The 23,509-nt window shown below is 37.7% G+C and overlaps 1 protein-coding gene across 3 annotated transcripts in view; it reads left to right on the top strand.

Annotated features, from left to right (window-relative positions):
• MANBA (mannosidase beta) overlaps window positions 1–23,509 on the top strand; it is a 137,484-nt gene that overhangs the window by 53,839 nt on the left and 60,136 nt on the right. For all 3 annotated transcript variants that reach the window (XR_003795571.1, XM_029235140.1, XM_029235141.1), the window contains exons 9-12: window positions 130–247; window positions 1,850–1,936; window positions 4,992–5,159; window positions 19,482–19,700. Coding sequence is in view for 2 of the 3 variants with exons in the window: in XM_029235140.1 (XP_029090973.1) it covers window positions 130–247; window positions 1,850–1,936; window positions 4,992–5,159; window positions 19,482–19,700 (592 nt within the window). In the remaining variant the exon portion in view is untranslated. The remainder of the gene's footprint in view (window positions 1–129; window positions 248–1,849; window positions 1,937–4,991; window positions 5,160–19,481; window positions 19,701–23,509) is intronic.

Genomic DNA, 23,509 nt, shown 5'->3' with positions numbered 1-23,509 from the left:
AAAATGTGTCCTTCTAACAGCTATTTGAAATGTGTTTATCAACCACAGTGTGGTTTTATTTATTTATTTTTTTCTTTTAACATCCCCAAGGTTTCAAATTGGCATTTGTTTTTAAAACTTCTTCTGTAGATTACGGCTCCTTTTGCAGTCTGTTGTGGATGCTAACATGAATGCTCTCCGGGTTTGGGGAGGAGGAATTTATGAGCAGGATGAATTCTATGAACTCTGTGATGAACTAGGAATAATGGTGAGTAATTGACAGCTCATTATTTTCTTTGTTGATTTGTTACTGTATCCTCAGTTTGACCTCCAGTGTTCTGAGTGGGTGATATTGCCTATTCCTTTGTGTTTTTTTTTTCATTGAAGTGTAGTTGATTTACAATGTTATGCTAGTTTCAGGTGTACAGTGAAGTGATTGAGTTATACATATATATGCATATTCTTTTCCTTTATGGTTTATTACAGGATATTGAATATAGTTCCCTATGCTATACAGTAGGACCTTGTTGTTTATCTATTTTATATATAGTAGTTTGTATCTGCTAATCCCAAACTCCTAATTTATCCTTTCCCAGCTCCTTCCCCTTTGATAATCATAAGTTTGTTTTCTATGTCTGTGTTTCTGTCTCATAAATAAATTCATTTGTGTCATATTTTAGATCCCACATATAAGTGATATCATAGCCCATTCCTTCTTTTCTCAGAGCCAGGAATGATGTTCCACTTTTCTGCAAAGGAATAAATGGCATCTCGCAAACCCTGAGCCATAGTTGATAGTGAATATCATAATTATTTTAAATGATAGACATTCTGCATATTGGTTATATCTAAGCATATATCTATATTTTCTTTGTAATTATCTTTGTGATAGGAGGGTAAGCATAAAACATAAAATAAAATATTAAAAAGTTTTAACTTTAAGGAGATCTAACAAGACCTAGAGAGAAGAAAAATGATAAAATTAAATTTTAATAGCTGTGCTTAATATTGTCATTAAGTACTCTGAACATAGTTTGCATTGGTGAGGGTTAAGCAAAGGAAATATAGTCTTTTAGTTCTAGTATTACAGTTCTAAAATATAAAGCACTTCATAGCAGAGTAGTAATTTTAATAATATTGACAATGCTCATGGTCATGATGATGTGACAATATTCTGTAATATTCCAGGCGTTTTTCTCAGTGCTCTGCAGCTATTATTTTATTTTAGCTTCATGCCCACTCTATGAGGTAGTTACTGTTGTTCTCTATCCCCATTTTACAGGTAGGAAAACTGACACGTGGAGAAGTTAACTAGCCCAAACTCACACAGTGGGTATATGGTGGAACTGAAGTTCTGAGTCAGGCCAACTACTGTGTCGTAATGGCCTCCCTAGCAATGCACTTAAGTGGTTTCATTTCTAAACTGTCCATGTCGTAATCCTTTTGGCCATGAAGTTAATTCCTTTATAAACAAAATATGTTTCTTAACAGTCTGGGCCATCACTCAGTAACAAATTCCTGGTGAAAATCAGAGTGAATCAGGAGTGAGGAGGGGTTGGGAGAAAGCTTCTTACTGAATTTCATATTCCCCTCAGCACAAGCACTGTTTCATTATTTGAATTCCCTTTTCTTCTTTTTCTTTTCTGCCTACCTAACATTTTCTCTTCTCAGGTTTCCCTATAGTTCCAGAGAGTCTGTGAGTGCCTTTCCCAGTACCTCATGCTTTGTGATGCTCAAATGATCACACTCATCGGGCTAAGTTGATTTTTCATTTGCATGAAAGATAATGCCCAAAGTTCAGAATGAAGAATTTCTTTCTGTGCAGTAAAATCTATGGAAGTGCTATATTGCCTTTTATTTGATTTGATAGGTATGGCAGGATTTTATGTTTGCCTGTGCGCTTTACCCAACTGATCAGGATTTCATGGATTCAGTGAGAGCAGAAGTTGCTTACCAGGTATGTTATTACCATTTCAAGTAGAAGTAAAGGCTTAAGTTTTAGTTCTGCCTTTTGTTAAACCTCTCCTTGTTTCTTCTTTTTAAAAAAAATTTTATTGAAATATAGTTGATTTACAGTGTTGTGTTTAGTTTCTTCTCCTTGTTTCTTCTTGTTGTTCTCTTTACTAAATCCCATGAAAAAAATCAGTCAGGTAATTGACTACCTAGGCGATTCCACCCAGTCTCATGACTTTAACTCTTCCTATTGGCTGATGACTGTCAGATTTATTCCTGGCCCTGACTTACCTGCTGAATTCCTCGTTCTTATTATCCAGCTGCCTACTTGGTGCCTCTACTTGGAGGTCTAATAGGAATCTCAAATGTAACATGTCCAAACCAAACTTATATTACCTTCCCCAGACTTGCTTTTCTTGCAGTTTTCCCCACCTCAATAAATGGCGATGCCAGTCTTTGAATTTCTCAGGTCAAAAATTTTAAGTGATTCTTGACTCCTTGATTTCTTTTACATTCCACATATAAACACTTTTATATTTATAGATCTATGAATGCAAAGAAGTGATTATATCCTAGCTCTGTCTGCTGAAAAGACCTAGAAACAGTGAACAACCTAGTCATATTGAGCATTCTTATATTGAAATAATCCCACTAAGAGAAGGGTTCTTAGAGAAATGGCTGATACCAAGTCTGGGACAGGAAATATACTAGATGATCCTGAAATATTTTGGCATACCAATAACAAGGAAGCTATCAAAGATATGTTAAAAGAACTTTGATGAGACTCTGACCAACCAAAAGTGGGACAACTTGAAATTCAATAAGGATAAGAATGTCAGTGGATCGAAATCCATCAAGTATGTTAAAATCCACGAGTTCGTAATTGGAGTGTCTGTGAATGTAGTTTTGTGTGAAAACCCAAAAGAAATGAAAAAAAAAGATTGTTGTAACATTCAAGATAGTGGTTACTTTTGGAAGGAAGGAGGGGCTACGATTAGGAAGGGGTACATGAGGGCTTCTGGGGTGCTTGGTAAAGTTTTCTTTCTTTGGCTGGATTGTGTGTTATAAGTGTGATTGCCTTATAATAGTTCACCATGTCATAATTTGTTTTCTGTAGTTTTCTGAAGTTTAGAAAATGAACATTGAATCATCCCTTGCTCAGAGCCCTCCAGATAAAATTAAAGGTCCTCACCATGCACTATCCTGTCTCAGCCTCCCTCTCCAGCCTCATCAAGCGCCATTTTCCCCGTACTCTCTGTGCCCCGGAGCGCCTTCTCTATTACCCTCTCCTGTGGACCACCTCGCTCATGTTTTTCTGGCCCGTCTCACCTTGGGCATGACTCTCTGGGAAAAAGCTTTCTATGTCTGCAAGTCTAGATTAGGTCATTTTCCCTTTGTGACATACATCACACTTGAAATTACATTTTCAATATTTTGTCACTGCATCAAAATTATAATATCCCTGAGGCCTAGGGCATGTTCCTTCCTGTATGTCCCCATGATCTGGCTGTATTATTCATCAGATGTATAGATGGATGGACGAATGAATAACTTTTAAAATATTAATTATAGTTATGTAGGTTGTAAACATGTCAGTTTTATGTTTAATTTTCTTTCACACAAGTAAAGTATGATATCTATGTGTTTTCAGTTCTTTTATATATTTTAAAGAGGAGAACTTTTTAATGCAGAGTTTATTAAAATTTTAAAGTAAAGCTCACCAGAAAATTCTAGGTCAATTCGAAGGGTGTGTGTAGCACAGAGTCACTGAAGCTTTTTGTCTCTTCAGTATCTGTATTTGTGCTTTCATCAGTACCATAAACACGCCTGTCACAGTCGGTCACAGCCCTCACTTACGTGGGCATATACAGAGGCAAATAAGGAAATACTGCTTATAAGACTGGTTAAGAAAAAACACAAGACTTTAATTTTTTTAATGAGATATATCTCTTTAAGATATTCTTACTGCATCTCTACTTCATGTATGGGTTACTTAGCATATTGAACGGAGACCACGGAGAGAACATCAGCTGGGATCCATCACGTAATCATCCATTACAGTGCAAGAGAAGCTATAAATACCAGTGAGGTTATGTTGCTAAAACATGTTTGAAAAGAATTTCTCTTGACCGTTGACTCACTCTATTGTTGGCAAAGAGGTTTAATTGCCTTCTTCTGCTGGGCTACATCTTCCAGCGTGTCAGAAGAACTGGATTTTCAGATTCCCTAATTTCTTCTTCTATGTTTAGATATATTCAGTGACTTACTTGTAGTTGTGGCTCGCGGGCTGTAGAGCACAGGCTCAGTAATTTTGTCGCACGGGCCCAGTTGCTCCGCAGCATGTGGGATCTTCCCGGACCAGGGCTTGAACCCGTGTCCCCTGCATTGGCAGGCGGATTCTTAACCACTGTGCCACCAGGGAAGTCCAGTTGATTTCTTAAGACAGGACACTGATAGTTATTTCAGGGGACAGCCTCTTGATGTCCTAATCTTTTTTCCTTTAGAATATTCCATATATTTGTCCTTAACTTTCAGAGTGTCTCTGGTACTCACTTGCTTTTAAAACCCTCTCTAACTGTCCTGGTTTTCTGATCTTGGTGGAAACTGTGTGGGAACTTCAGTCCCTCTCTCAGCAGTAGTGTTTGTTCTGCCTCATTTGTTTCTTCACAGAAAACTCCAACTTGCTCTTGAGAAGCTAAGCCCTGTAATGTAACGTCTCCTGAGTTTTGTATTTCTTAGAACCTTTTTGTGGCAAGTCAGATAACGATGAGGTTGATTTATTTTTCTCTTTTAATGAAAGGGATTACATTTTCTTTAGTTATATGGCGAGAAGAGGGACCCTGTTTTCTCAATGTTTATAAAATCTAGATAAAAAGAAGCTCAGCGCTTTCTTAAAATGTCTTCCCCCATGTAACATTACTGCTCATTTTCTGATGAGTTCCTGGCACGTAAAAATACATGTGCAGAAAGACAGTGGCTATAACTTTATGAGTAATTACAACTCTGAGCTCTCTTATGTTGAGCATTTGAAAATTATTTTATGTTTTCTTCAATTTTAGGTCAGGAGACTGAAATCTCATCCCTCCGTCATCACATGGAGCGGAAATAATGAAAATGAAGCAGCGCTGGTGTTGAATTGGTATGATATACAGTCCAGCAACCTGTCTACCTACATCGATGATTATGTGACACTGTATGTGAAAAATATCCGAAGGATTGTCTTCGAAGTAAGTTCAGACATACCTTGGAGATGTTGCAGGTTCAGTTCCAGATACCACAATAGAGAGAATATTGCGATAAAGCTAGTCACATGAATTTTTGGTTTCCCAGTGCATAGAAAAGTTATGTTTACACTATACTGTAGTCTATTAAGTGTACAATAGCATTATGTCTTAAAAAACAATGTACATACCTTAATTTAAAAAATACTTCATTGGTAAAAATTGCTAATCATTATCTGAGCCTTCAGCGAGTCATAATTTCTTTGCTGCTGGAGGGCTGTGCCTCGATGTTGATGCTGCCGACTGATCAGGGTGGTGGCTGCTGAGGGCTGGGGTGGCCGTGGGAATTTCTCAAAATGAGACAGCGACCAAGTTTGCCACATCGATCGACTCTTCCTTTTAGGAGCTGTTTTTCTGTAGCATGCAAGGCTGTTTGATAGCATTTTACCCACAGTAAAACTTCTTTCAAAACTGGAGTCAATTCTCTGAAACTCTGCCATTGCTTTATCAACTAAATTTATGTGATGTTCTCAATTCTTTGTTACCATTTCAACAGTCTTTACAGCATCTTCACCAGGAGTAGATTCCATCTCAAGAAACCCTTTTGTTTGCTCAACTGTAGGAAGCAACTCCTTATCTGTTCAGGTTTTATCAGGAGATTGAAGCAATTCTGTCACATCTTCAGGCTCCACTTCTAATTCTGGTTCTCTTGCTATTTCCACCACACCTGCTGTTTCTTCCTCCACTGGAGTCTTGAACCCCTCAAGTCATCCATGAGGGCTGGAATCAACTTCTTCCAAACTCCTGTGCATGTTGATACTTTGACCTCTTCCCATGAATCATGAATGTTCTTCATGGCATCTAGAATGGTGAATCCTTTCCAAAAGGTTTTCAGTTGAATTTGCCCAGATCCAGTAGAGGAATTTCTAGCTATAGCCTTACAAAGTGTATTTCTTAAATAATAACACTTGAAAGTCAAAATTACTCCTTGCTCCATGGCTGCAGAATGGATGTTGTGTTAGGAGGCATGAAAATGTCGTTAATCTTGTTGTGCATCTCCATCAGAGCTCTTGGGTTGACCAGGTGTGTTGCCAATGAGCAGTCATATTTTGAAAGAAATCTCTTTTTTCTGAGCAATAGGTCTCAACAGTGGTTTTAAAATATTCAGCAAACAATGTTGTAAACAGCTGTGCTGTCATATAGGCTTTGTTGTGCCATTGATAGAGATAGGCAGAGTAGATTGAGCATCATCTTTCAGGGTCCTCAGATTTTCAGAATGGTAAATCAGCATATTGCTAAATGAGCAACTTAAAGCCAAGTACAATAGCCCTTAACAAGAGAGTCAGCTTGTCCTGTGAAGCTTTGAAGCCAGGCATTCATTTCTCCTTAGCTGTGAAAGCCCTAGATGGTGTCTTCTTCCAATAGAAGGCTGTTTCATACGTTGAAAGTCTGTTGTTGAGTGTAGCCCCCTTTTTAAATATCTTAGCTAGATCTTCTAGATAACTTGCTGCAGCTTCTACGTCACCACTTGCTGCTTCACTTTGCTCTTTGATGTTATGGAGACGGCTTCTTTCCTTAAATCTCATGAACCAACCTCTGCTGGCTTCACACATTTCTTCTGCAGCTTCCTCACCTCTGTCAGCCTTCATAGAAGTGAAGAGAGTTAGGGCCCTGCTCTGGAATAGGCTTTGGCTTAAGAGAGTCTGTGGCTGTTTTGATCTTCTATCCAGAACTTCTCCATATCAGCAATAAGGCTGTTTTGCTTTCTTATCCTTCATGTGTTCACTGGAGTAGCACTTCCTATTTTCTTCAAGAATTTTTCCTTTGCATTCACAACTTGGCTAACTGCCTGGTGAAAGAGGCCTAGCTTTGGGCCTATCTTGGGTTTTGACGTGCCTTCCTCGCTAAGCTTAATCATTTCTAGCTTTTGCTTTAAATGAGAGACCCGTACTCTTCCTTTCACTTGAACACGAAATTGGCCTACTTTCAATACTGTGTGTCTCAGGGAACAGGGAGGTCTGGAGGGAGGGAGATGGGGGAATGGTTGGTTAGTGGAGCAGTCAGAACACACACAACACGTATGGATTAAGTTTGCCATCTTATATGGATGGCTTTGTGGCGCCACAAAACAATTACAATAATAATATCAAAGATCACTGATTACAGATCACCATAACAAGTATAATAGTTAAAAATTTGAATTACTGCATAAATTACCAAAATGTGACACAGACACAGAATGAGCAAATGCTGTTGGAAATGGCACTGATAGACTTGCTTGATGCAGGGTTACCAGAAACCTTCAATTTGTAGTAACAATTGTATGCCTGTCATGCTTTTTAATGAAGTCGAATTTAAGAATCTGTCTTAAAAATGGATCAGTATGAATATTGATATTATATATTCTTCTGTCCTGTTTTTAGCGTGGCCTTCAGCAATATCATTTTAATTCAGAGTAGTCTATTACAATGCTGCGACATATGAAAGGATTCATGAATTGTGGACTTCTTTGAGAATTAATGTGTCTGTGAAGCTCGCCACCCATACACCAATATTGTGCTTAGAATTGCAAGTTGTCATGGACTCTTTGGAGCCCATCCATGGATCCCCAAAGCCTGAGAATCTCTGTATTAAATGATTCATTGATATACCACTTCCTTTTTCCCCCATTTTTTGGTTCTTTAATATATTAGTATACTGACTACTGTGAATTAATTTTCTAATGATAAGCTAGTTGTAATCTAAGCTCTGTTTAGTTATAATGCCTTGTTCTTTTTGCTCTGCTAGATTTGATTTGCTAAGATTTTGGTAGAATTTAAAATTTCATATTCACAAGTGAAATTGGTATGTGGTAAGAATTGTAAACTCAAATGCCTAGAGGAGCCAAATTTGTTTTAAAAAGTTGAGTCAAGTGGAGTAGATGAGGTTCACAAAGAGAGAATAGGGGACTGTGGTAATAGGAGAATGGATGTTGGGTCTCATAACATTTATATTCAGCATTAAAAAATGCTATCTAAACATAATTGGCAAGAAAGATTTGGCCCATAGAAGCCAGCTTGTAGCATTTGGTGTGTATGTGTTTGTGCTCACCTCGCAGAATGAGTTAGGGGCCTTTTCCTTTTTAATATCTAGGAATACAATAGAGATTATTCGTTTTATTGAGACAGATTCACCCATGTAACAGTCTGGGCCTAGTGCCTTTGCGGGGTATAGATTTTATTTTAATTCAGTTTTTCATTGAAGTATAGCTGATTTACAATGTCGTATTAATTTCTGCTCTACAGCAAAGTGATTCAGTTATACATATATACACATTCTTTTTTAATATTTTTTCCTTTATGGTTTATCATAGGATGTTGAATATAGTTCCCTGTGCTATACAGTAGGACCTTGTTGTTTATCCATCCTATATATAATAGTTTGCATCTGCTAACCTCAAACTCCCAGTCCACCCCTCCCCCACCCCCCTTCCCCTTGGCAACCACAAGTCTGTTCTCTATGTCCTTGATTCTGTTTCTGTTTTGTAGATAGGTTCATTTGTATTAGATACTACATTTAAGTGATAACATAATGGTATTTGTCTTTTGCTTTCTGACTTACTTCACTTAGTATGATAATCTCTGGTTGTGTCCATGTTGCTGCAAATGGCATTATTTCATTCTTTTTTATGGCTGAGTAGTATTCCATTGTATATCTATACCACATCTTCTTTATCCATTTATCTGTTGATGGACGTTTAGGTTGTTTCCATGTCTTGGCTATAGGGTTGCATGTGTCTTTTTGAATTATAGTTGTGTCTGGATATGTGCCCAGGATTTCTGGATCAAACAGTAATTCTATTTGTAGTTTTTGAAGGAACCCCTATACTGTTCTCCATAGTGGCTGTATCAATTTACATTCCCAGCAGTGCAAGAGGGTTCCCTTTGCTCCACACCCTCTCCAGCGTTTGTTGTTTGTAGATTTTCTGATGATGTCCACTCTAACTGGTGTGAGGTGATACCTCATTGAAGTTTTGATTTGCATTTCTCTATTAGTGTTGAGCAGCTTTTCATTTGCCTCTTGGCCATCTGTATATCTTCTTTGCAGAAATGTCTATTTAGGTCTTCCACCCATTTTTGGATTGAGTTGTTTGTTTTTTTGATATTGAGCTGCATGAGCTATTTGTATATTTTGGAGATTAATCCTTTGTCTGTTCATTTGTTTTCAATTATTTTCTCCCATTCTGAGGGCTGTCTTTTCATCTTGTTTATAGTTTCCTTTACTGTGAGAAAGCTTTTAAGCTGCATTAGGTCCCATTTGTTTATTTCTGTTTTTATTTCCATTACTCTAGGAGGTGGGTCAAAAAAGATCTTGCTGTGATTTATGTCATAGAGTGTTCTTCCTATGTTTTCCTCTAAGAGTTTTTTAGTGTCCGGTCTTACATTTAGGTCTTTCATCCATTTTGAGTTTATTTTTGTGTATGGTGTTAGGGGGTGTTCTAATTTCATTCTTTTACATATAGCTGTCCAGTGTTCCCAGCACCACTTATTGAAGAGACTTTTTCTCCATTACATATCCTTGCCTCATTTGTCATAGATGAGTTGACCATAGATTCATGGGTTTATCTCTGGGCTTTCTATCCATTTCCATTGATTATATTTCTGTTTGTGTGCCAGTACCATATTGTCTTGATTACTGTAGCTTTGTAGTATAGTCTGAAGTCAGGGAGTCTGATTCCTCTAGCTCCATTTTTCTTTCTCAAGATTGCTTTGGCTATTCGGAGTCTTTTGTATCTCCATACAAATTGTAAAATTTTTTGTTCTAGTTCTGTGAAAAATGCCATTGGTAATTTGATATGGATTGCATTGAAACTGTAGATTGCTTTGGGTAGTATAGTCATTTTCACAATATTGATTCTTCCAATCCAAGAACATGGTATATCTCTCCATCTGTTTGTGCCATCTTTGATTTCTTTCATCAGTGTCTTATAGTTTTCTGAGTACAGGTCTTTACCTCCTTACGTAGGTTTATTGCTAGGTATTTTATTCTGTTTGTTGCAATGGTGAATGGGATTGTTTCCTTAATTTCCCTTTCTGATCTTTTGTTGTTAGTGTATAGGAATGCAGGAGATTTCTGTGCATTAATTTTGTATCCTGCAACTTTACCAAATTCATTGATTAACTCTCGTAGTTTTCTGGTGGCATCTTTAGGATTCTCTATGTATAGTATCATGTCATCTGCAAACAGTGACAGTTTTACTTCTTCTTTTCCAATTTGTATTCCTTTTATTTCTTTTTCCTCTCTGATTGCCATGGCTAGGACTTCCAAAACGTTACTGAATAATAGTGGTGAGAGTGGACATCCTTGTCTTGTTCCTGATCTTAGAGGAAATGCTTTCAGCTTTTCACAACTGAGAATGATGTTTGCTGTGGGTTTGTTGTATATCGCCTTTATTATGTTGAGGTAGCTTCCCTCTATGCCCACTTTCTGGAGAGTTTTTATCATAAATGGGTGTTGAATTTTGTCAAAAGCTTTTTCTGCGTCTATTGAGATGATCATATGGTTTTTCTTCTTCAATTTGTTAATATGGTGTATCACACTGATTGATTTGCATATGTTGAAGAATCCTTGCATCCCTGGGATACATCCCACTTGATCATGGTGTGTGATCCTTTTAATGTGTTGTTGGATTCTGTTTGCTAGTATTTTGTTGAGGATTTTTGCATCTATATCCATCAGTGATATTGGTCTGTAATTTTCTTTTCTTGTAGTATCTTTGTCTGGTTTTGGTATCAGGGTGATGGTGGCCTCATAGAATGAGTTGGGAGTGTTCCTTCCTCTGCAGTTTTTTGGAAGAGTTTGAGAAAGGTGGGTGTTAGCTCTTCTCTAAATGCTTGATAGAATTCACCTGTGAAGCCATCTGGTCCTGGACTTTTGTTTGTTGGAAGATTTTTAATCACAGTTTCAATTTCATTACTTGTGATTGGTCTTTTCTTATTTTCTATTTCTTCCTGGTTCAGTCTTGGAAGGTTACATCCTTCTAAGAATTTGTCCATTTCTTCCAGGTTGTCCATTTTATTGGCATAGAGTTCCTTGTACTATTCTTTTATGACACTTTGTATTTCTGCGGTGTCCGTTGTAACGTCTCCTTTTTCATTTCTAATTTTATTGATGTGAGTCTTCTCCCTCTTTTTCTTGATGAATCTGGCTAAAGGTTTATCAATTTTGTTTATCTTCTCAGAGAACCAGCTTTTAGTTTTATTGATCTTTGCTATTGTTTTCTTTGTTTCTATTTCATTTATTTCTACTCTGATCATAATGGTTTCTTTCCTTCTACTAGCTTTGGGTTTTGTTTATTCTTTTTTCTCTAGTTACTTTATATATGAGGTTAGATTGTTTATTTGAGATTTTTCTTGTTTCTTGAGGTAGGATTGTATTGCTATAAACTTCCCTCTTAGAACTACTTTTGCTGCATCTCATAGCTTTTGGATCGTCGTGATTTTGTCGTCATTTGTCTCTAGGTATTTTTTGATATCCTCTTTGATTTCTTCAGTGACCTCTTGATTATTTAGTAACGTATTGTTTAGCCTCCATGTGTTTGTGTGCTTTATGTTTTTTTCCCTGTAATTCATTTCTAATCTCCTAGAATTGTGGTCAGAAAAGATGCTTGATGTGATTTCAATTTTCTTAAATTTACTGAGGCTTGATTTGTGACCCAAGATGTGATCTATCCTGGAGAATGTTCCATGTGCATTTGAGACGAAAGTGTAATCTGCTGTTTTTGGATGGAATGTCCTATAAATATCAAATCTATCTGGTCTATTGTGTCATTTAAAGTTTGTGTTTCCTTATGAATTTTCTGTCTTGATGATCTGTCCATTGGTATGAATGGGGTGTTAAAGTCCCCCACTATTATTGTGTTACTGTTGATTTCCTCTTTTACAACTGTTATCATTTGCCTTATGTATTGAGGTGCTCCTATGTTGGGTGCATAGATATTTATAATTGTTATATCTTCTTCTTGGATTGATCCCTTGATCAATATGTACTGTCCTTCCTTGTCTCTTGTTACAGTCTTTATTTTAAAGTCTATTTCGTCGATAAGAGTATTGCTACTCCAGCTTTCTTTTGATTTCCATTGGCATGGAATATCTTTTTCCATTCCCCCACTTTCAGTCTGTATGTGTCCCTAGGTCTGAAGTGGGTCTCTTGTAGATAGCATATATATAGGTCTTGTTTTAATATCCATTCAGCAAGCCTATGTCTTTTGGTTGGAGCATTTAATCCATTCACATTTAAGGTAATTATCGATATGTATGTTCCTATTACAATTTTCTTAATTGTTTTGGGTTTGTTTTTGTAGGTCCTTTTATTCTCTTGTGTTTCCCACTTAGAGAAGTTCCTTTAGCATTTGCTTTTGAGCTGGTTTGGTGGTGCTGAATTCTCTTAGCTTTTGCTTGTCTGTAAAGCTTTTGATTTCTCCATCAAATCTGAGATCCTTGCTGGGTAGAGTAATCTTGGTTATAGGTTCTTCCCTTTCATCACTGTAAATATATGGTGCCACTCCTTCTGGCTTGTAGAGTTTCTGCTGAGAAATCAGCTGTTAACCTTATGGGAGTTCCCTTGTACGTTATTTATCATTTTCCCCTTGTTGCTTTTAATAATTTCTCTTTGTCTTCAATTTTTGTCAATTTGATTACTATGTGTCTTGGCGTGTTTCTCCTTGGGTTTATCCTGCTGGGACTCTCTGTGCTTCCTGGACTTGGGTGGCTATTTCCTTTCCCATGTTAGGGAAGTTTTCAACTATAATCTTTTCAAATATTTTCTCAGGTCCTTTTCTGTCTCTCTTCTCCTTCTGGAACCCCTATAATGTGAATGTTGGTGTGTTAAATGTTGTCCCAGAGGTCTCTTAGGCTGTCTTCATTTCTTTTCATTCTTTTGTCTTTATTCTTTTCCACAGCAGTGAATTCCACTGTTCTGTCTTCCAAGTCACTTATCCATTCTTCTGCCTCAGTTATTCTGCTATTGATTCCTTCTAGTATATTTTTCATTTCAGTTATTGTGTTGTTCATCTCTGTTTTGTCCTTTAGTTCTTCTAGGTGTTTGTTCTTTAATTCTTCAAAGTCCTTGTGAAACATTTCTTGCATCTTCTCGATCTTTGCCTCCATTCTTTTTCTGAGGTCCTGGATCATCTTCACTATCATTTTTCTGAATTCTTTTTCTGGAAGGTTGCCCATCTCCACTTCATTTAGTTGTTTTTCTGGGGTTTTATCTTGTTCCTTCATCTGGTACATAGCCCTTTGCCTTTTCATCTTGTCTGTCTTTCTGTGAATGTGGTTTATGTTCCACAGGCTGCAGGACTGTAGTTCTTCTTGCTTCTGCTGTCTGCCCTCTGGTGGATGAGGCTATCTAAGACGCTTGTGCAAGCTTCCTGATGGGAGGGACTGGTGGTGGATAGAGTTGGGTGTTGCCCTGGTGGGCAGAGCTCAGTAAAACTTTAACCTGCTTTTCTGCTGATGGGTGGGGCTGGTTTCCTCCCTGTTGGTTGGTTGACCTGAGGCGACCCAGCACTGACACCTACAGGCTCTTTAGTGGGGTAATGGTGGACTCCGGGAGGGCTCACGCCAGGGAGTACTTCCTAGAACTTCTGCTGCTAGTGTCCTTGTCCCTGTAGTGAGCCACAGCCACCCCCTGCCTCTGCAGGTGACCCTCCAACACTAGCAGGTAGGTCTGGTTCAGTCTCCTATGGGCCATGGCTCATGGGTCCAGCCGCTCTGAGGCACATGCGATCTTCCCAGACCGGGGCACGAACCCATGTCCCCTGCATCGGCAGGTGGACTCTCAACCACCGCGCCACCAGGGAAGCCCTACAGTCTTCATTTTAAAGTCTATTTGTCTGATATAAATATAGCTACACCAGCTTTCTTTGGGGTTCCAGTTGCATGGAATATCCTTTTCCATTCCTTCAATTTTAGTCTGAGTGACATACTACTTCTAAAATTCTATAATTGTACATGCTAAAGTAAAATTTGATATATATCATGTATGAATATCTTGGCATGTGATATAGAGGCAAAGGGTTAGGAAAGAGCTTGTTGCCAGCTTCACCTTAGAGCCCTTCCTTTATGGTGGTTCTCTTTCCACCACTATTTGTTTAATAGGCATATTATACTTGTATTTACTACATGAATACATACTTTATTTTAATATACACTGGATTTCTTTTGCAGGAAGAGGAAGCATCATGTTTGTTTTTGTGGTAATGGCTTCAAAAGATCTGGCTTTTTTTTTTTTTTTTTTTGCGGCACACGGGCCTCTCACCGCCGTGGCCTCTCCCATTGCGGAGCACAGGCTCCGGATGCACAGGCTCAGCGGCCATGGCTCACGGGCCCAGCCGCTCTGCGGCACGTGGGATCCTCCCGGACCGGGGCACGAACCCGCGTCCCCTGCATCGGCAGGCGGACTCCCAACCACTGCGCCACCAGGGAAGCCCAGATCTGGCTTTTTAAAAACTTTAATGTTTAACATGTGATTTAATAATCTATCTTTATAATTTTGTATCTGTAATTAGATGTTTTAAATATTTGAAGTATATCCTTGAAGCAATTTGAAGAGAAATATTTTAAAAAGAATGGTATGTGACTTTGGCACTCAAATGTACCCAGATGATGGCATTATTCCATTTATGTGAGGAAACTTCAGTGAGAATTTATGAAAAACATAGGTTCAAATTTTTTGCTTATCTGTTATGCTAAGTCATATGTCATGAAAAATTTTTCTGTTCACAAAATGTGATGGTATAAGCTTTAATTAATATTTACAGAACACTTATAATCTGGTTACTCACCGTATTGGTATTATGTTTTTCATATCTGATGGATTTAGGAACTGGACTTTAATATCTGAGGATTTTTGTTTCATAGCTTAGTGGTTAAGAGCTCATGACTCCAAATCCTGGCTGGACCACTTACTCTCTATATATTCTTGGGCAAATTACTTAACCTCCATTTTGCCAAGGGTTAACAGCTCTTAAGAGATGTTATTTGGATTAAGTGAGATAAAGAATGGAAGGTACATTCCACAGACTCTGGCACATAGTAGACTTTTACTTAATGCTAATCATTATCATCCTTGTTGGTTTCACTCAACAAGACAGGTCTTCAGATACTTTCAAACTTTAATCTCTAATTTTAACACTACATTTTTGAACTTATAAAAAATTAGTTTCTGTATACCACTTCTTATCCATCTTTGAAATGGAAATGTGATGCCTTTCTTATGAAGGATCTATGTTTTATATTTTTTTTAATTTTAATTAATTAATTAATTTAAAAACTATCTTTTTTTTTTTGAAGATAATTATGTTGCCATCTTGAACAAGGACAACTGCTTTATTTATTTATTTTCCTGCATCACACAGCTTGCAGGATCTTAGCTCCCCAACGAGGGATCAAACCGGGGTCCACAGCAGTGGAAGCACTGGGTCTTAACCACTGGACTGCCAGGAAATTTCCCAAGGGAATCTGTGTTTTTTAAAATGATTTTGTGAGCAGTAATTGATGTTTGCCAGTGGTTTTCAAGATGGACAGGATTAAGTGCTATGTAATCATATTGTTGTTATTTATATCAAAGCATAAGGCATTGAAGGAAAAGGACCATAAATTGATCTATCCACACACTAAATGAAAGATCAGTTTTCTTTTGCACTTCATGCTTTTTAAAAATAGTCAGTCTCTTGGTTTATCTTACATATCTCTTTGTCCAAATAAGCATTTAAGGTCATGATCTAGGAAGAAATCATCTGTGAGATTTGAGACTAAAAATCAAGCCTCAAGTGGAAATGATACAAAAATGGAAAGGAATCATAGTGCATCATCATGGGTGGACATTTTAAGGCAGAGATTCATTAGTAATTTTACTGACTGGCTCAATTTACCAAATTATTCAAGAATCTGGAATAATGGAGGGAAACCAATCAAGCTTGATTGATTAAGGCCAGTTGATCCGCCTTCTCCAATTCTACTTCAAAGCCATTATAATAGAATATTGTTTAAAATTTGATTACCCATAATCTTACCACGCTTTTCAATATTTTAAAATTCAACCAAAATTTGTTGAATATTACTAGGAGCAAAGCCTCATTCCCGATGCTATGGGGAAACTGTTATCCTCGCGGAGCTTATAGTCTGCTCCCAGGAGGTAACGTGGAAAGAAATACCAGCTCTACAGGGCAGAGTGAAAGAAGTGCTATGAAAAATGTAGTTCCAAAGTGTTGGCAACTATGTAGAAGAGCCATTCATTTTAACTGGCAGGATCTGGGAAGGCTTTTAATTAAAAGGTGACATTCAAGCCTTAAAGGCGGAATAGAATTTGAGGCAAAGGATTGTTCTGTAGGTATTTTAGGCCAGGAAAACAATGTCAGTAAAGGTGAAAAGAGGTGAAAGCACGTGTATATATATAGGAAGCAGCAAGCAGTGCCCAGTGCCTGAAGCAAGGGATTCATGGATTGGTGTGGAGAGTCAAAGACAGAAAAGGCAGTTTGGAAACAAATCTTAAAAGGACTTTGAATCATGTTATGGAGTTGGGTTTCATTCAGTAGACAGTGGGAAGCTAGTGAACATTTTGGGGGAGGGGAAGAATTTTATCTGACCCATGTTCTTGCTGGTATTATTACTTGCAAAGAATTAGGCGGATGAGAGATTCTAGGCAAGGAAAACAGATATAATGACCAAAAATTCCAAGTTATTAGGAATATTATATGCCAGGCATTGATAGACTAATTATTGTATTAACTAATATGATTATTATAATATACTAACATATTAATGATATAGGTGCTTTGTAGGATTTACTTAATTTTTACAAGCACCCTGGCATATGAGAAATATAATCTTTATTTTAGAGATAAGACATGGGAGGGTTGGAAAGATTAATTGCTCAAGGTCATATAGGTCATAGGTAGTGGGGCTTGAAATGAGGTGATGGAAAAAAATTTGATTCAGAGCAACTGAGTGTGGGAGGTGAGAGAGACAGAGGGAGAAATTGAAGATGATTCCTACTTGGGTACCTTTAATGAAGGTACGAAGCATAGTCAAATAAGTTTGGGATAAGTAAATAAGGAATTCTGCTTTGAAAGATTGGATTTGAGATGTGGGCAGGACAAGCCAGGTAGAAATGTGGAGCTGGTTATTGGAAATAGAAATGTGAAGGTGAAGCAGTCTGGGAGTAATCAGAACATTGGTGAGAGGGACAGCCTTGGGAGAAGGTATAGAACAGGAGAGGCTGAAGAGAGTGACGTCCATCTAAGAATGTGGAGAGGGGAGCTGGAGAAGGAATTATCAGAAAGGTTTGGAGAAACCAGAATGTGAAAGAGTAGTGAACAAGCAGTCACGGGGGGGGAGAACTTCAGAAATTGTGTGTGGTAAACAGGTCATTTATTGCTCACCAGAGAGGGAAGAGTGTGGGGATTCTTGCTTTATTTGGGAAGTAGAAGTCCATGGGTAGTTTATGAAAAAACAAAACCAAAAACAATTTTAGTGGAGTGGAATGATCAGGAATTGAGTGTTAGGGGCTGAGGAAGGAATGGGTGGTAAATCTGATGGGCTCCAAGGGATCGAGGGACTTTTTTAAAATTAGGATGTGGGGAGCCCTTAAGCTAAGGGAAAAGGACAGTGGAGAGATTTCTAAAAGAGTGGAGGATAATTTATTGGCTTTAATTCCAAAGTGAAATCCAAAGATGACCAGAGGACAGACAGAGACTCTGGCAAAGGAAAAGAATAAGGTTTCTTTCCCCCTATGACAGAAAAGGAATGAGAAGAGAAAAAAATGGGTGGTTATACCAAGAAAAAGTGAGACCTAATGGGGAAAAGCTGAGAAAATTATTTTCTGAAAATCTATTTCTCAGAGAGGCCTTATTGGCCTTCTACATGTTTTGTATTTCCGAAGAGCCCTGTACTTATCCTTTAAAACATTCATCACACTTACAATTACTTGCTCAGCATCTGGTTCCACCACTAGACTTCAGTCTACTCTTTTAAGAGGTCAGTCGGCATGTCTGTCTTGTTCCCTGCTGAACCTCCAGTGTATAGAAGAAACTGTATGCCTGGTGCATAGTAAATGCTCAAAAGAGATTTGATGCGTTAATACTGGATGATGCCATAGATTCTGTCTGTCTGTCTGTCTCTCTCTCTTTCTCTCAGCAGTGCTGAAAAACCTGACCCACAATAAACACTTGACAGATACTTGCTAAATGAATGATTCTTGTCACTGAAATAGGAAGTAAGTTCATTAATTGAGATAATAATAATTAAAACATTTTGAGTTCTCCCTGTGTGCTAGACACTGGATTAAGTAATTATATATTGGCTACTGTAACAAAGAAACCACAGAGTTTCAGTGGTTTACATAATAAAAGTTTCTTTCTTACTCAGTAACACTACACAGTGGTTGCTTCTGATGGGCAGGCAGCTCTCCTCCTTTTAGAGACCCAGGCTCCTTCCATCTTCCAGCTCCACCATCTCTTAGGCCTTTGCCTACAAACTGGGGAAGAGGATGAGAATGTGGCTGCACAGAGATGCAAATAGTTAGCAAGCCACTTTCTAGGGACAGAAATGGGAACATGAATTTTGATGGACACTTAGCCATCTCTTCCACACATTTTTTTTTTTTTTTTTTTTACCATTTACAATAGCCCAATGAAGGAGGTACCATTATTATCTCCATTTTACAGATAAGACTACTGAGGCTTAGACCTGTCCCAAAACAATAAGGTTCTAATTTGAGATTCAAACTCATGTCCCTCTGACTCAATAGCCCATTCTAAACCATTAGACCTTTGTTTCTCAGGTGGAAGTGATTTTGTTCTCAAGGTACAAGGGGACATTTGGAAATGTCTGTAGACTTTTTTTTGTGAGGTGGCGTGGCAGGTGGGTAGGTATTACTGGCATCTAGTAGAGTGTATAGGACCTCCCCCACTCCCAGCATACACACACAAAACCAAAAGTTATCAGGCCCCAAATGTCGCTAGTGCCAAGGTTGAGAAATTCAGCACCAGACAGTATACTACCCACGATGGTAGAAGGTCAAGTATAGGTTAAGACATGATTGAAAAAATTAGGAACAGCTACTGTGAGGAATAAGCTACAGTTCATTATGAAAGGCTATGAAGGATTGGCAAAAAGCAGAAAGCTGCTGGTGGTTGTCAAATGCAGAAGAAGGTAAGTGGCTCTGTTATTTTTCTATCAGCTACTTGGCATTTCTGGGACTTGATACTACTTTTAAAGAAGTAAGTGATCTGTACTTTACTGAGTGAAAAGCTTATCTTTTAAACCATTTGATTTCTGAACTCAGGGAGACCAGACTCGTCCTTTTATCACATCCAGTCCTACAAATGGGGCTAAATCCACTGCAGAAGGCTGGCTCTCTGAAAACCCATACGACCCGAATTATGGTGACGTACATTTTTATGACTATGTTGGTGATTGCTGGAATTGGAAAATTTTCCCCAAAGCTCGATTTGTATCTGAATATGGATATCAGTCCTGGCCTTCCTTCAGTACATTAGAAAAGGTAAGCCATCTTTGATTTCCCAGTGATTCAGAATGGTAGGCCATGGGTGTATGTCACTTCCTTAACAGTGGTTCAGAAAGTCAAATGAAATCTACTTCTTATTTAAATGGAAGTGTAGGAAGAAGATAATAGAAAATAACTTTTTAGGGCTTCCCTGGTGGCGCAGTGGTTGAGAGTCCACCTGCCGATGCAGGGGACACGGGTTCGTGCCCCGGTCCGGGAAGATCCCACGTGCCGCGGAGCGGCTGGGCCCGTGAGCCATGGCCACTGAGCCTGCGCGTCCGGAGCCTGTGCTCCGCAACGGGAGAGGCCACAACAGTGAGAGGCTCGCGTACCAAAAAAAACAAAAGAACTTTTTATCCTTAACCTTTGGGGTACTAAACTCTTGTAGTCATCATTTTGGGGATTATAACTTTTCTATATTGCTTTTAATTATGTTCCGTCAAGAGTATTCAAAAATTAAATGGAAGCCGGTGATTACTGAAGGCTGAGTTATTATCACATGTGAAAATTACTCTCACTTACTACTTTCTATGTGTCCTGCAACTGTTTTATTACTTACAGATATTCAGAACTGGATAGTTTGCTACAATAAGAGAAATGAATGTGATAAATAAACCTTTGTCTGATGTTAGCACGTCATATCATTCCTTTTATTTTCTCCCCTCCTCTTCCTCCTCTTCCGTTTTCTTCATGTTGGTGTATTTGATTTTCAGTATGGCACTTCACTTTCTCTATTCCTGAAGATTCTGTTTTGTAGGTGGGTTGTTTCAGACTTGTGTGTTTTTTTTTAACAGCTTTATTGAGACCTAACTCGCTGGCCATACAATGTACTCATGGAATGTGTACAGTTTAATGGTTTTCAGTATAGTCGCAGAGTTACGCAGCCATCACCATGAACTAATTTTAGAATATTTACATCACCTCAAAGAAACTCTGTACCCTCTGTATTAGCAGTCACTCCCCGCTCTCTCTGTCCCTCCCATCCCGGATCTAGGCACCACTAATCTGCTCTGTGTGTCTGTATTTTTGCCTGTTCTGTACATTTCTTATAATTGGGATCGTAACATATGTGATCTTTTGCGACTGGCTTCTTTCACCCAGCATAAAGTTCTCAAAAGTCATCCATGTTGTATCATGAATTAGTATGTCTTTCTTTTATATTGCTGAATAATATTCCATTGAATGGATAAAGCACATTTTGTTTATGCGTTCTTCAGTGGATATACATTTGTGTTATTCCCCATTTTTGGCTCTTATGAATAATGCTGCTGTTAACATTTGTGTACGTGTTTTTGTGTGAACATATGTTTTCCATTCTATTAAGTATATACCTAGGAGTGGAATTGCTGGGTCGTATGGTAACTCTATGTTTAATATTTAATATTCCAAGGAATTGCCAAACTGTTTTCCATAGCGGCTGCACCATTTTACATTCCCACCAGCAATGCACGAGGGTTTCAATTTCTCCACATCCTCGTCAACACTTGTTATTCCCCATTTTTGTCTTTTTTTTTTTAACATTTCCCTGGAAATTTACGTTTACAGGAAATTTGTATTTATTTGATGGCCAATCATGTTGAACATCTTTTTATGTGCTTGTTGGCTCTTTATATATCTTCCTTGGAGAAATATCTGGAGAAATAAAAAGTAGGCAAAAATCCTTTGCCTACTTTTTAATTGGATTGTCTTTTTATTATCAGGTTGTAAGAGTTTATTGTAAGAGCTTGCAAAAAACATACCATCTATGTGTCCATGATATAGGTGGTAATTTTTTTAATAGCTATATGATTTGCAAACATTTTCTCCCTATTAGTGGGTTGTCTTTTTACTTACTCGATAGTGTCATTTAAAGCACAAAATTTTATTTATTTATTTATTTTAAAATATTTATTTATTTGGTTGCGTTGGGTCTTAGTTGCGGCATATGGGCTCCTTAGTTGCAGCAGGTGGACTCCTTAGTGTGGCACGTGGGCTCCTTATTTGTGGCATGCAAACTCTTAGTTGTGGCATGCATGTGGGATCTAGTTCCCTGACCAGGGATCAAACCTGGGCCCCCTGCATTGAGAGCATGGAGTCGTAACCGCTGTGCCACCAGGGAAGTCCCAAAAGCACAAAATTTAAAATTTTGAAGTCCTACTTATCAATCTTCTCTTTTATTGCTTGTGCTTTGGTGTTGTATCTAAGAAGCCATTGCCTAAGTTAAGATCACAAAAGTTTACTCCTGTGCTGTCTTTTAGTTTTAGCTCTTACATGGTCTATTTTGAGTTAATTATTTTGTATGGTGTGAGGTAGATGTCCAGTTTTGGACAGCCAATTGTCCCAACACCATTTCTGAAAACATTATTCTTTCCCTAATTGAATTCTTTTGACCCTTTTGTCAAAAATCAATTGACCATAAATGTTAATGTTTATTTCTGGATTCTCAGTTCTGTTCCATTGTGTATGTCTATTTTATATTAGTATCCACTGTAATCATTATTATACTGTTGTAGTAAGTTTTGAAAGCTGGATGTGTCAGTTCTCCAACCTTGTTCTTCTTTTCAAGATTGTTTTGACTGTTTTGGGTGCCTTGCATTTCCATATGAATTTTAGGATCACCTTGCTAGTTTCTGTAAAAAAGTCAGCTGGGATTTTGATGGGGATTGTGTTGAATCTGTAGATCAGTTTGCAAAGAATTGCCATCTTAACAATATTAAGTCTTCTGATTCATGAACATGTGATGTCATCTTTAATTTCTTTCATACTATTTTGTAGTTTTCAGTGTATAAGTCATATACTTCTTTGGTTAAATTTATTCCTAAGTATTTTTTGGTGCTATTGTAATTGGAATTATTTTCTTAATTTTATTTTCAGATTGTTTATTGCTAGTTTCTAAATATTCAATTGATTTTTGTATATTGAACTTATATTCTGCAACCTTGTAGAACTCATTTATTAGCTCTAATGGCTTTTTGTTTTTTGGGGTATGTGTGTGTGAATTCTTTATGTATAAGAGCATGTCATCTGCAGATAGAGGTAACTTTACTTTTTCCTTTCCAATCTAGATGCCTTTTGTTTACTTTTCTTGCCTAATTGCCCTGGTTAGAACCTCCAGCACAGTATAGAAGTGGTGAGAACAGATAATCTTTTCTCACTCCTTTTCTCAGGGAGATTCCTGTTTTTAGGGAAAAAGCCTTTTTATCATTTAGTATGATATTAACTGTAGGTTTTTCATAGATGCCCTTTTATTCCTAGTTTGTTGCCTGCTTGTATCATAAAAGGATGTTGGATTTTGTCAAATGCTTTTTCTTCATCTATTGAAATAATCATGTAGTTTTCCCCCTTCTGCATCACTTGTGTGAAGTAACCACAAAAAAAGTTTTAAGAGAATTTAAAAATCTTCCTCAATCTCACCACCTGAACACAACTGTACTTCTATGTTGAAGTTATATTGTATTTTTAACTTTAATAAGTAATGCCATAACCTTAGTTCTACCCCTTGTTTTTTTTATTACTCCCATATTGTGGGCCCAATCTTTTGGGAACACTGTTGTTTCAAAGTGAAAGAAGATGCAGTTCAGTATCCTGACTCAGGTAGGAACAAGTGCTGAGAATGGAAAAGAAGGAATGAAAGAATCAAAAATATTTACTGAGCAGATTTCTGTACCAGGTACATCATTTAACAATAATCCAGCCCTGAGGCCCAGAGGGAAATCAATATATATTGATATATATATGGTGAGAGTTCTGTCAATGTCCCTAGATTGTAAGTAGCATATCTGTATTCAGGCTTATTGTCTGACTCCAGAATTGATCTATTTTCTTTT

Source organism: Monodon monoceros, unplaced genomic scaffold (genome assembly GCF_005190385.1).
Source record: "Monodon monoceros isolate NGI ecotype Baffin Bay Population unplaced genomic scaffold, NGI_Narwhal_1 Super_Scaffold_20, whole genome shotgun sequence".
NCBI lineage: Eukaryota > Metazoa > Chordata > Mammalia > Artiodactyla > Monodontidae > Monodon > Monodon monoceros.
Note: the sequence above shows the minus strand (reverse complement) of the source record. Positions and strands in the feature narration are given on the sequence as shown.